The sequence below is a fragment of the Gobio gobio genome, assembly GCF_949357685.1.
Source record: "Gobio gobio genome assembly, chromosome: 7".
NCBI lineage: Eukaryota > Metazoa > Chordata > Actinopteri > Cypriniformes > Gobionidae > Gobio > Gobio gobio.
Window position 1 is genome coordinate 45,270,438 of NC_137103.1, and position 14,637 is coordinate 45,285,074.

General features: G+C 37.9%; 2 protein-coding genes across 4 annotated transcripts in view; one reads left to right on the top strand and one right to left on the bottom strand.

Annotated features, from left to right (window-relative positions):
• The window catches only part of tfpia (tissue factor pathway inhibitor a), a 1,059,262-nt gene that overhangs the window by 284,479 nt on the left and 760,146 nt on the right, over positions 1–14,637 (bottom strand). The gene's annotated exons all lie outside the window — the stretch shown is intronic.
• nemp2 (nuclear envelope integral membrane protein 2) overlaps positions 1–14,637 on the top strand; it is an 18,540-nt gene continuing 3,903 nt past the window's right edge. For all 3 annotated transcript variants that reach the window (XR_013816874.1, XR_013816875.1, XM_079821609.1), the window contains exons 1-7: positions 1–212; positions 1,832–1,941; positions 2,095–2,326; positions 2,400–2,472; positions 5,917–6,010; positions 6,334–6,448; positions 10,022–10,247. Coding sequence is in view for 1 of the 3 variants with exons in the window: in XM_079821609.1 (XP_079677735.1) it covers positions 122–212; positions 1,832–1,941; positions 2,095–2,326; positions 2,400–2,472; positions 5,917–6,010; positions 6,334–6,448; positions 10,022–10,247 (941 nt within the window). In the remaining 2 variants the exon portion in view is untranslated. The remainder of the gene's footprint in view (positions 213–1,831; positions 1,942–2,094; positions 2,327–2,399; positions 2,473–5,916; positions 6,011–6,333; positions 6,449–10,021; positions 10,248–14,637) is intronic.

The window sequence follows — 14,637 nt, forward strand, 5'->3', positions numbered from 1 at the left end:
ACACGAAGCCCACCGAATTTGAAACCGAAAACATTAGCTTAGCTCACGTTAGCTTAGCGGGCCAACCATTAACCTGCTGTGTCTGTCAAATCCATCCATTTAACACAATACTCCACAAAACATGGGGAAGTTAGCTGCTTTTATACCCGTTTTAACTCTATTGTGTGCTTACTGGCAAAGTGCAGAGGGAAACAGAGGATATTCATACGCAGGTAAATTACTTGAGCCGTATGCTAAACAGGCAGCAGCATGAACAAACATCACTAACATTACAAAACAATTAAGTTATAGTGTTTAGTGTATATCTATGGGTTTTTGAATGTGATAAAATCCCAGACTGCAGTTAAACCACTCTTTATATGTCGTGAACTGTGAGCTGGACACAAATGCTGTGTCGAAATGATGAGCTCTGTAACATTAACTTACTTAGAAAGTTTTAGTAAAGTTTAAGTTTATGGTTTGTATTTTGAAGTAAAGTAGACCGTTCAGATAGAAATTAGTTACTGTATGAACCGTATTAAATAAGTAAAAAAACTATATAACGTGTATGAGATTTTTATTTTTGAGATTTTATCTGTATGTATTAATATAATTTTTAGCATCCACTGTACAATAACCAAATTGTTTGTTTGTTTATTGGTTTGTTTGCATGGGTCACAATCATTTCAATTGATATTTTTATTTGGAACAATGGAGCCATACTAGAAAAAAGTTCTCATTACAGATTGAGCATCTTGTTTTGCCTCCAAGAAGCTTGTAACATTTTTGTAAAATATATTCATTTAATATGGTTATATCAGTTTAAATTCATGATTGTCTTTCTGTTGCATCTATTTTTGTGAGCATTATGACACTCAGTGTCATGTGCTAGCTACAAATACCACAAATCCACAAAATTGCTTTTGAATACCAAGAAAAAAACAGTTTGTATATGATTTGTTAATCTAGACTAATTGTAATCTTATGATCTCCAGATTCTATAAAAATTGTGTTTTTGCAGATTTCTCAAATATAAGGTTTGATGTGACTTTTACAGTCGATTTTCAGACAGTAGCAACACATGATCCTAAATATCTTAAGGACTGAGTATTTGAAAAACTCTAAATATGAAGTAAAATAGCAGTAACGAACATGTGCATTCATTGTAAACCAAATAATTTTTCTCTTGCTTTCTGTATTTTCTTTTTTAACATTGCAAAACAAACAAGTGTGGTAAATGCCTAAATGGGCTTATCATGGTAATTTTTCCTAGGTCAGGGATTTGAACCCATTTGACCTAAGAAAATTGATTTCGAAGCACCCCCTAAATTTTAACTTAATATTTCAATAGTTTTTTTACAAAAGATTTGGATGTTCATGGTTCTCTGATGTTGGTTAATGGTCTCATAACGTGCAAGTAAACAAATAAAATATTTCATCCTTTTCAGTAAGGGCTTTATTTTGATTTTAAAATAAAATAAAAATTAATCAATGTATTAATCAGTAGCTTTTCTCAACACACAAATTCCCTTCAGTAACAGTTCCCTCATGAACCCCAGTTTGGGAAACCCTGCCATGCAAGTGATGCGTCCATTTTTAAATGATAAGTGAGTAATACTGCTGGATAGAAGCAACCACACATAAACATCTCAGATTTTTGGAAAGGGAGGATTCTGCAGTTGAATTAGTGAAGTGATTAGGATGAATTTAGTCCGTGGGCGGAAGCTTGTAGTCTGTGTTCTTTTCTGGGATGCTTCTGTGCTGTTTTAGACATAGAAAAGAAGAAAATGGATAGTGGGGATTGTTGAATTAAAGCAGAGGAGTAATTCTTATCCTTTCCTGATTCTGACAGATTGTGCCTATGTGAATGGAGACAGTGCCCACGAGTATTCTGGGAGTCGATGCTTCTGTTACAGCTCTGGTACAGTAATCAAATGGAAGGACATCTGGTCCACCTTCAAGGTAATATATTACATCCTGCTATTATTTACTTTTCCTTCAGTGTTTTTTTTTCTTCACTTATTGGAATTACATGAGGTTGAGTAAATAATGACAAAACATTTTTGGGTTAACTCACTTTAAATTGAATACTGACAAAACGCATACTGTTCACAGGTAAACGTGACAAGTGAAGAGGACGTCTTTGTCATGTTCCCGATGGAGACCCGAAATTGCCACCATCCGGATGATCTTCTCACGGTTACTAACTGCTTTGTTGAACACTATTGGCCGTCCACTATCCAAAAAGAGAAATCTTTGGACATTCCTCTGGTTGATGAAGATGTCTGCTTCATGACCAAATCGGCTAGAAGCAATACTGTGTACACACTACACATCACCAACAAAAGTAAGCATCACACACCTTATTCTCTTACTGAGTACTTGGGCACTGAATCATGGTTGTTTCTTTTCTATTGCAGGGTTAAATAGAATATGCTTTCTGCTTTTTGTGTGTGGGTTGGTACTGGTTTTAAGAGCGGGAAACATATGCAGGTAAGTGGCAATTTAGCTCTAGTTAGATGTTCTCATCTAGAGAAAATCTACAGTAATCAGATTTAATTTGGATCAAGGTTTTTTTTTTGCAAACCTTGATTGAAAAAAAAATTACACCACGCTTTTCTCTGTACCTTAAACATGTAGAGTAGTTTAACAAAAAAAATTACAGTACATTTAAAGAAAAGAAAATTGTGACTACCTTTTTTGTTGTTCTTTGTTTAAAATGTGGAACCAGAAAGTTGAGAAAAGAGAAACTCTTTTCCATGCAATGGTAGTTTATAGTGGCCTCATCTATCATGCTGGTGTGGAACATTCTAGTCTTCTGTAGCCATACAGTAGCTTTGGTAAAGAAAAGAAAAGTAAACAAGTATATTTGCCTACATTGAGGGGGCCTAACAACAGGGGGACTTTTTGTTGTGAAGTGTAATAATTGTTCACTGAAAATCTTGCTGTCCGTCAACGCTCTGAAATCTCATCTGCATTAAGATTCAAAATACTAGTTTGTGCGCATGAGATTTGAAGACAAAAAGGTTTCTTGTGTGTTGTAACCGTGGAAGATTTTCAGTGAATAACAACCTAATTATCTCATACTAAATATCACACGACTTCAGAAGACGAGAATATGCTACACAAGCAGGGCTTGACATTAACACCTTCCAAACGCGGGTGGATTTCAGCAGTGGCGTGTAACACACTCACTCCTACTAGCCACTTTGGCTGGTTTAATTTTATTTATAATATACATTTTTCAGTTGTAGTCTTTTCATCTCTCAGACAGCATGTTGACACACAAACTCACCTCCCCTCACTCACTCGTTTCATTTGCTCTGGATGAATATTGCTGGTATTACACCGTGTCTACACAGGACTTCAACCACTGACGCGCCGCATTGCGTCGCAACAGCTAGGAGCTGTTTGCATTGGTAGCAACAAAGCGACTGTTGCAGAGCATTTGTCCTTCATGTCAGTATGTCATAAATAAAACGAGGCATCAGTTTACTGTCAGTGATTGGTCGTGCTGCACCAAATCCAGTGTAGACAACATCACTGATTATAATGGGTTATATTGTCTTTTGTCGCGTCGCATTGTGCTGCTTGCGTCCGGTGTAGACACAGTGTTACTTGAATTTGGCATGGGATTGCATATAATTTTGTGCTCACTCCCAAAGTGCACACACATAAAGCCACCACTTAAAGGTGCTGTATGTAGGAATGACAGCTAGTGGTTGAAATTGATACTGCAGTCCAAATTCAAAATATTGTTTGCCCCGCCCCCTCTGCCTCAGACTTGATGCTCACGCGGGTTGCCAGTTTGAGGAGACCTAAACTACACACTGTAAATTGATGAGTTTATTTATTCGCGTTTTAATGTGCTTCCGTTCAGAGACTTTCAGATGGATGCTGACTCTGAGGCTTTTTAGGTCGGGTAGAATCTGCAATCTCTTACCCAGTTTGTTTGTTTCCATGCCAGCAATAACTCTTTTTTTTTTTTTTACGTCAACTGGCAACCCGTGGTGCCGAAATACTATTGGGTAAATTGGCAACGTGCGGTACTACACAGACCAAAACAAAAACAGACATTCCGACACGGAACGCAAATTTCAAAGTAAAATAACTGGCTGTAGGATTGTTTTTCAGAGAAACGAGTATGTGAACTCAGCATGTTTCCTAAATATCTGCAAACATATTATGGTATTTTTATGCTTTAGGACAGTCAAAGACGTACATACAGCACCTTTAATGCTAAATTTAGTTATTTTTTGTTGCTTATTGCACTTAAACAGTCAAATACACACAAAATAATGTCAAAATACCGGTCTTGGCGAGTATTCACGTAAACACAGTCAGTTATGTTTTAAGTGAATGGAAACAGTTGAGAAAGAAAATGCATGTGTTATGAATCTGCGTGTCAGGTCTTAAAGAGCACCTATCATGGCATTTAAAATGTTCCAAATATTGTTTTAGAAGTCCCCAACAACAGTTTTGCATGCATGCAATGACAAAAAAGACTTTAGTTTTCTTATAATATGCATTTATTTTTACCTGTTTTGACAGCGATTCTCAAATGATTCCTTTAGTGATTCACTTTTCAAAACCCCGCCTTTACGTGACGCTAATCTGCGGTGATTGGTCAGATGACCCAGTCAGTTGTGATTGGTATAGTCTGTGCAGATATTTTCGGAAACGGAACGCCCATCAAAGTCTTATAATGACAGTAATTTGTTAATATGTGTCAGGAGTTATGAATATGAAAACCGCGTCGGTACTGTTTGATTGTAATATGAGCCTCAGCTGATCTCATTCATAAAAAAACTCCTCACGAAGACTCGCGACAAATCAACATCCCTCAGGGCTTTTAGTTCAAAAGTGTGCAGATGAGGAGACATATTGATAGATTCTCATATGTCTGTGTCAAATTTCTAAACAGAGGAGTATTTTTTATTCAATACTTCCTCAAAATGGGCAGAAATAGCCTAATCATGAGCGATTGAGTCTCTTATGTGTTGTTTTCAATTCATACTGGCAGCCGGAGGGCGCTCTGTGCACATGTAATCCATATATGGTACAGACAGATGAAGAAGATACCATGTGCCATAATAAAAGTCCATAATAAAAGCTTCCTGAGATCGCGAAACATACATTTGACGACTAATAATAAACACTCAATCGCGACGATGTATGGTTTGTCTTCAAGCCACTTAGTCTTCAAATGCTCATCCTTGGGCAGATGAAAAAAGTTTGCTTTTGAGTCGCACTTCAGAACACAGCGTCTCGTCGCCATGATGTTTTCTAGTTTGCACTGGCGTCTTGGAGCACAATAAGTGGGCGTATCGTATTCAAATAACTTGACAAGTTGACGTCATCTAGTCAGAGAAAAAGCTTCGGTCTTCTAACGATTCTTAAAAATGACTCCGAGTCGACTCTTACTTTTGAAAGAAAATAACTATATATACGGTGCACTGTCATATTTCAAGCTATCACAGGATGTTTTTGTTCACTTAGATCTATGTTACACACTACATGAAAGGTAAATTTCAAAATTCCATGATAGGTGCTCTTTAAAGTGACAGCAGCCTAATATACGGTACCTGCTGTCAAATTATAATATCAAATTATAATAATATTAAAAATATCAATATGGCAGTTTTTCCCCATGGTATTAATGTCATAATTGTGGCCAGTGAAAATGCAGAGTGGCTAATTACTTTGAAAATCCACTAGTCATATGGACTACTTTTAGGGTGCCTTTTTGGAGCTTGACAGCCCTGGCCACTATGAATTGTTGTGCAAAGTCAAGAGAAGATTCTTAAAAAACTCTTCCTTTCTATTCCATGGGGAAAAAAATAAAGGCATATAGTTTTGTTTAACATAAGGGTGAGCAAATAATGAATCGTTTGTGTTTGAAAATGATTAATCTGACCCAATCTTCATGGTTTCCAGGAGCTCACTGTTTTTCTACACTGCCGGAGTTTTATTGGGAGTCATTGCCATATTTGTCTTCCTGACACTTCTCCTCCGAAACTTCATACCAAAGGTGTGCAATGCTTCTGTCACAACCTTTATCGTGATCATGATACACTCTATCCCACGTTTGCACACTGATCAAACATGTTGGATGAGTTTAAGCCTGTCAATGCTGGTATTGTCTCTGCTGATGAGATTAAAGATAAAGGGAGGTGGAGGCTCACCCTTCAACAAACAGCCGCAGGCTTGAACATCATTGTAAGGTTTTGTGTGTAAATCAGGGATGTGCATTATTATTACAGATAATATAATTACAGATTGATTGACAGCTTGCAGTTTTGGGGTAGGTCAGAAGGCCCAGCACATTCACTAAGGCTTTGCTTCCCCCCCCAGCGAGGGCTGTTCCTGGTGTTGTTGGGCGCTGGCTCCAGTCTGTCCTACATGGGGATCCAGAGAGTGTTAAATGAATGGGATGACATCGTGACTGAGCACTGGATGGAATTACTGGGTAACTAGGCAACCTTTCTCTGTTACAACCCATCTTGCCCTGTTTTCCTTTGCAATCATCTCATCAGCCAATTAGATCAGACAGTAAGCCTTCACTAATGTTAATAAATGGTCTTTCAAATGTACCTTTTGTGCAGTTTTGCATGTCAGTCGAATGCCTCGTGTTGTCTGTTAATTTGCTTGCCGCGTTCTTTATACAATAGAATAATTACTGTACATGTCATTTAGACAGATTATCCTTCTACACTCTCGCTGCATATTTCCTCAGCTGAAGCGCACACTCCAGAATCGCAGAGTAACAGTCTAGAGCAGATTGAGATTCACCTTTTGTATTGGATATCTTGGCTCTGTTAGTGTTATAATATGAGGGCCAAGTATTTTGAATGCTGAAATGACTGCCTCTTGACTGCTCAATAGATTCTATTCTCTGCCAAATCAATTTCCCTCTTCAGGCACTCGCAGTATGTAAATGCATCAGTGTTTGAATGCAAGAACTACAGGCGTATTAAGATTAAGGGAAAGGAGCTGCAGTGCCTCTGGAACATTGATTTCTATGCCTAAAACAAAAAGGCTCTGGGAGGATTACAGCCCCAGTGTGTGTCTGTTTTCTGGCCCTTTTATATCCTCTTTGGCTTTTTTCTTCTTCTTCTTCTTCTTCTTCTTCTTCTTTGTTTTCACAGATATAGGGTACTGTAACATTAGAAGAATAGTTCACTCAAAAATTAGCATTTTTTCATTTTACTCACCATCATGTTGTTCCAAACCCACGATTTTCTCATCATCTTTCTTTTTCATACGATTCCATACAATGAAAGTGAATGGGGACTGGGTTTGTCAAGCTCCAGAAAAATAATAAAAATGGTCCAAGTGACTCATGCACACACATGACAGTCCATGTCTTGAAACCATGCAAAGACTTTGTGAGGGCTGCACAATATATCGAAATATCGCAAATGTGAAACGGCACGCAATATCTGAATGTTTTTAATAGGCTGCTTCAACATTGTGAAAAGTGTATGTTTTAGGTCGACGCATATAGCAGAGAATTGACTGGGCACACGACTGTTACTTATGTGACTTGCTTGACGTCAAAAAACGTAATATCTTGTTATTAAACGTAATAACTTGCGAAAAACAATTCCTTGCAGTCTCGCGCTGTCTGACACACAACGAAACGTGTAAGCCGCCTCTGAAAGCGTGTGATCCCTTCAGTTCTGTTTCGTGTCTTGTTACACACTCAAACTATCCAATACAGACACAGTTATGTCAAAATGGCTGTCTTGAAGAGTATTCATGTGAACACAGTTGGTTATGCTTTAAGCGAACAATATCAGTTGGGGAAAGAAACCGAATGCGTGTCAATTAGATCCGTGCATTAGGTCTTAAAGTGAAAGCCTGCTAATACAGTAAACCTGCCGCTGTCTGTCAAATAACAAAAGAACAAGAGAAAATCACTCAGTGCTCTTGGCTGAATAACCTTTGTAGCTTTATTTTGTATCAGTGTATATTTAATTAATGTGAAGACTGTTTTTAGTTCTTATTTTTAATAAACAAATAATCGTCCACCCCTAGTTCAGGTGTCTTTGTTTACCTGGATGTTCTTGATGTTAAGGTTTAGGTTGATACAACTATATATTACCAAATAAGCAAAGAGTTTTTGGTATTTAAATATTGGCATTACATTTTTTGTTAGTTTACATTGGTGTTAAAATTATATTGTCAGATTTGTGACATTAATTTTTGCTAAAACACTGTTGGTCACATTCAGAAGTTGTAGCAATGCTTTCTTTTCCCAAAAAGAATGTGAAACACATAAATGGTATCATTCTCAGTTTTTAAATATTTTTAAATATATAATTTAAATAGATTTTACACACTTAAAGCAATATCGTATCGCATATCGAATATCGCATTATTTAACAATGCATATTGCATTTTTCTTCAATATCGCACAGACTATAAAAATGGCGCATTGTTTTGGGGTTTAATTGATTATTTTTTTATTTTAGAGCTACAGTTGAGGGGATTGTTACTAAATAATGTCTTAAACGTCACATAAAGCTTTCGTATAGCTTGAGAAGACTTCTCCTTTGAACCTTTTTTTTTTCCCGGTTATTTTTTGGAGCTTGACAGATCCAGTCCACATCCACTATCATTATCTAGAAAATATGACCAGGATATTTTTAAGAACCTTTAGTTTTTAATTACATAAAAAAAAAAAAATGAATACTTTTATTCAGCAGGTATGCATCAAAAGTGACAGTAAAGAAATGTATAATGTTAAAACATTTTTTTTTAAACAAACGCTATTCTTTTGAACTCTGTTCATCATAGAATACTGAAATTATATAGCACGGTTTCCACCACCAAAAAAAAACAAAACTTTTGAACGGTAGTGTTGGTTAGGTTAACCCAGTAAATGAATAGAATCAGTATTGTTACATTATACTTCACTGTTGTTATTTTGTTTGTATACTGGTGTATTCTGCAATTTGTTGCAGCAGTAGTACGTAATGTTTGCATTCAGTGAGTGTAGGCTCGGCAAATACACCACGTCATCCACTATTTGATATTTATGGCCCACAGTCACACAATGCATATTTTAGCAAGTGAAAGCTTGCCTTAAAGGAATAGTTTACCCAAAAATGAATGACGTTGAGTTATTTGAATGCGTAGAGATCTATTGTTGTTACTGTTGCAACTGAGTGTGCTTTGTATGTATTATTACTGTTGGTTTATGAGCTGTTTATGAATGACAGGCAAGCTCAGGCTGGCTGCTTCTGTCCAATTCAGATTGGGCATGCTTTTTAATTGTTACCTTGAGGCCGGGACACACCAAGCTGACGGTCGACCCTCGGGCAATATTGGGCCGTTTTTGAGAGTCGTCGGCTTAGTTTTTTCGGGTTTGTTCTGCACTGTTGGCTCTAGTTGGATGCCATCTGGGTTTTTTGGGCTGATTCAGCGAGAATAAAAGCAAAAGTGATGAAAGCAAGCAAATAAGTCAAGACGGTATAGACAGAAGGCTTATATGGCCTAATTTTACACCATCTTACCCGAGCATTAGAATGCACAAATATTTTCATAATAGCATGAGCTGAGTGGAATTAAGAAAGTGGTCAGCATTATTGATATTCAAAATGGTAATTAAACGCTGCTTTGTTTAATGTTTGTATATTTGCAGTCCTAGTAAAATAGACTATTGATACCTGCTGATATAGACAGATATTTACTTGCATGCTGGCACAGAACACATGTACTTGTTGACATTCGCCTTTAGTCCTTTTGGTGTGTTCAAGCCACTGATTTATATAGATCAGTGGTTCAAGCGCAGCTTTTTGGCTGAGATGCAGCCAACGACAAGCAACAACACAGTCAGTTTTCATCACCGTTAGTTCTTTTGACGTCGGCTTGGTGTGTCCCGGGTTTTAAATACATAAAGCACCCTACTCCTTGATGTAGCATCTTCATACTGTATGCATGTACGGAAGAAGGTTGATTAATACCAAGCTAGACATTTAAAAATAATTTTATTATCATTTTAATCTTATTTTCTTTTTTTTCTCTTTGTCTGCAGTATATGTGCTCATATCAGGCTTATTTAGCTTTGCTGTATGCTACAAACATGGCCCCATCACCAACAAACACACCCTCAACTTTATGACCTTGTGTATGCAAGTAGTAGGCATGGTGTTGCTTTACTATGGGATCACATTTCCCCCTGCCTACTACGTACTGATTGCTGTCCTGTTGTGCTTGAAGATTCTGCCCTTGGCCTGGAGCCTTCTGGTGTGGATTTGCAGGTAAGGAAAGCACCAAACTGCACTCAGAATTTCTGAGTGAAACAGGATATTCAGTGAGAGAATATTTTTAGGGCAGGGTTTTAGTTTAGGGTTCAATTCTCACTATTAACTAGTTGCTTATAAGCATGCTTATTACTCTAGGATATTGGCTGATTATTAGTACTTATAAAACACATATTAATGCCTTATCCTGCATGACTATATTCTATATCCCATTATCCTACCCAATACCTAAACTTAACAACTAATTTACTAACTGTTAATAAGCAGTAATTAGGATTTTATTGAGGAAAAAGTCTTTAATAGTGAGAATTTGACCCTAAACTAAAGTGAGACCATATTCCCCAGCCAAATAGGAAAGTTGTTTCAAATGCAAAGCCACTATTTCTTTACAGATATTCACATCTTTCTTTTTAATCAGTTATTGATTCTTTAATACTGGGTATATTTACTACCTTTGTATATTTAATATATATCTTTGAAATATATACTCTGCCATTCAAATGTTTTTAGAAGAAGTCTCTTATGCTCACCAAGGCTGCCAGCCTGACAAGCCAGACCCACATCAAGAGGTTGGGTCTGGGAACTCACCATTGGCAGGGCTCAATCCAGAGGGGCGGGATAAACGGTTGTCTTTCAAATTCCCTCTGCACGCAATAGAGACAGAGCGTATTTAGGCCGCGCCCACACCGGGGTGGGGGTGGGGGGTGGGGGGGGCGTTCAATGAATGAACGCTCTCCATTGACTTTGCATTGCGTGAGGCTGCATCCTTGTCATTTCGGACTTATAACAAAAAACAGAACAATGTCTAAAAGCTGATATGTGACAGTGTACAGCAAACAAGCTAAAAAAACACAGAAATACGTTTTTATAAGCTGTCGACCCCCAAAAAAAACGAGAGTTTAAGGAGACAAAAGTGGATAAAGGCAGTAAAACGTGACGCTTCAGCAGGAAGAATGGGTACATTTTGGGATCCTGACACTCAGTATGTCTCAGTATGCGTATGTGTGCAGTAAATATGTTGTCACTGTTAAGTCAAATATCCAAATGTCAGGTTTATATGTTATATTTCCTGTCTCTGATTACGTTCCCCTCTAGTGTGTGTAGTTCTCAGTGTAATATAACGTGTCGCGCTCTGTCTCAATGGCCTGTATCCACTTTTTTGTCCTTAAACGCTTGTTTTTTGGGACATTAGCTTATAAAAACTTCTGGGTTTTTGGTTGTGGGTTTTGTTTAGCTTGTTTGCTGTACACTTTGTCACATATCAGCTTTTAGACATTGTTCTGTTTTTTGTTATAAGTCTGAAATTACATGGATGCAGCCTCCCGCAATGCAAAGTCAATGGAGAGCGTTCGATTTTTCCCCCCCCCGGTGGGCGTGGCCTTCAGATTATGATGCGTGTCGCTCTGTCTCTACAGGATAGCGCTACAACCAACCAGAGCAACGAAGAAGGTGAAGCGGAGCTAGATGATAGATTAAACTTTCGCCGTATCCAGTCGGCAAAACTCCGAACACACCTTCCTTTCTTAAAGGTCCCATGGCATGGCATTTTTCTATTATTTTATAATGTTTCCTGAGGTGTACTTATATGGTTAGTATGATTTTTACATCAAAAAATGTCATAATTTAGAAATAAAAGGCATTTTTTCTATACTGTTATTACCCCTCTGGCTTGAATGCTCTGTTTCAAGCAGAGGAAGGGGAGGTAACTTTTCCTGGTATGACGTCATAACAGGAACATTCCAGATCAGCTCGTCTGAGCTCTCATTTTCTCAAAGGTAGAGAAAGACAGCCAGAACTCGGTTTACACCCATCAAAATTTCTAGCCACTTGGGGACCATATACAGGCTAGGGGAACTCATATTAATGTTAAAGGTCCTGTTCTTCGTGATCCCATTTTTCAAACTTTAGTTAGTGTGTAATGTTGCTGTTAGAGCATATATAATACCTGTAAAATTATAAAGCTCAAAGTTCAATGCCAAGCGAGATATTTTATTTAACAGAAGTTCCCTTTCAAAGCCTACAGCGAACGGCCGGTTGGGACTACATCTCTGTACATCCTGCTTTAATTACGTCAGTAGAACAGTTTGTCGACTAACCTCCGCCCACAAGAGTACGCGAAAAAGGGGACGTGGTCTTGTTGCTCCCGCGTGGAGAAGAGGAAGTGTTGCGTTTGTATAGTTTGTTTGTCGCCATGTCGTCGAGACGCTGTTATTTTCAGGAGTCAAGTCACCTTTGTTTGGCTTTCCCAGGGACGCGGTTCTTAGAGATCATTGAGCGCATGCATCCCTGTTATGGTAAGAGGCGTGACCTTTCCGGTAACGTGCGCTCTGCATGCGCTAAGCTGCTGTCGAATCACAACACGGGAACCGCTGGCACAATCAGAACTCGTTACGTGTTTCTGAAGGAGGGACTTCATAGAACAGGGAAATCTTTCAAGCCGTTTGGAGGACAGTGAAAACAGCAGTATACAGATAAGTAAATTGTGTGAAAAATACTGTTTTTTTACACGCGAAACATGAACACATGTTATATTGCACACTGTAAACACAATCAAAGCTTCAAAAAAACACGAAAAACGGGACCTTTAAAAAACCTCATAAAATCAAATTTTCATGCCATGGGACCTTTAAGAATGACTTCAGTGTCGTTCTTTGTTCTTTTCTCAAAGAAAAGCTTAACTCCAAGTCTTCTAGAGCAGAGTCCTGCACGGGTCCGATTTTGTAAATCCGCACCCGCCCATACCCGCAGTGCATAAAACCGCATCCGACCCGTTTTCCGATAGCAGCACTAATTAAAATCCGCACCCGACCCAACCTGCTTAAAATAGAACCAACACCCGACCCGCACCCGAAATAAAATCAGTTTAGAATATGACATCATAGACACACTTACAAAAATGTTTATTGCCAGCATACTGAAGTTAGTACACGACCATTAATACAAGGACAACTTCAGCCGAAGCTGTCAAACATGGTTATGTGTCCTTATCATCTCTACGAGGCACATTCAGTTCTGTCCCCTTTTGAAAAATACTGTTCGATAGAACTGCTTGTGCTTGGTTTGTTACCACAGTTATCTGCGTGCTTCTTCAGCGATGAAGTTCCACATTTATGGCTATCCAATATACAATCTTTTCTTCAACTCCTCAGGATCCATCTCGACGACTGCAGTGCAGGCAGATCGCGCGGGCGTGGTTGTGATTCTCCTGGGAGGGCGCGCGCGGGCACAAATAAACTGATATGGATTTGAAATTATTTTATCAACTTGAAATACAGGCAAGGCATATTTTTGTAGATGTGTTCCTAGAAATATGCATATATTTTTTAGGAACACATCTATACAATATACATATTATATTATATACAATATACATATATTTTTGCATATTCGTTTGCACATGACTGTTTTAAACCCGTGTTTAGACCCGTGTTTCTCCCTTGTCCGACCCGACCCGCACCCGTATCTGACACAGATAGGATATTTTTCACCCGTTTCAGCAATATTCGCGGGTACCCGCACCCGTGCAGGACTCTGTTCTAGAGTCGCGGCCAAAGCCGATTCGAAAGACCACTGTTTGCCATCTTGTTTGTTTTCAAGTAGCACGTGGAACCGCCGCAACTCTGCCGTCATTATGTTAAGCCCGCCCACCGACTCTATACACGATGTGATTGGCCTGAGTTTGGTTTTTCCAGCTCGCAAGCCAACAGAGTGTTGTTAGACGACCCTAGCTGCAAATTAGATTTGCTGCCGCTAGGGTGCGTATAGATTTCTAGGCTACAAGGCTGCATTTATTTTATTAAAAATACAGCAAAAAACATTAATATTGTAAAATATTATTAAAATGTAAAATAACATTTATGATTACTATCAATGTTGAAAACAGTTGTGTAACATATATTTTTTAGGGTTCTTTGATGAATCGAAAGTTCAAAAGAACAGTATTTATCTGAAATAGAAAGCTTTTGCAACATTGTACTACTGTTTAAAAGGTTTGGGTCAGTAAGAATTTTTAAATTGATCAAAATTGAGAGTAAATACATTTATAACGTTACAAAAGATTATATTTAAAATAAATGCTGTTCTTTTGAACTTTCTATTCATCAAAGAATCCTGATTTTTTTTTTTCAAATCTGTTTTCAACATTGTTAATAATAATAAAAAATGTTTCTTGAGCAGCAAATCATCATATTAGAATGATTTCTGAAGGATCATGTGACACTGAAAAGTCTGTTTCGTGTCTTGTCGGAGTAGTGATGCTGAATATTCAGCTTTGCATCAGAAATAGTTTACATTTTAATAATATTTTCCAATATTATTCTTGGTGAGCATAAGAGACGACTTCTAAAAACATTAAAAATCTTACCGATCAAAAACTTTAATTCAAAAT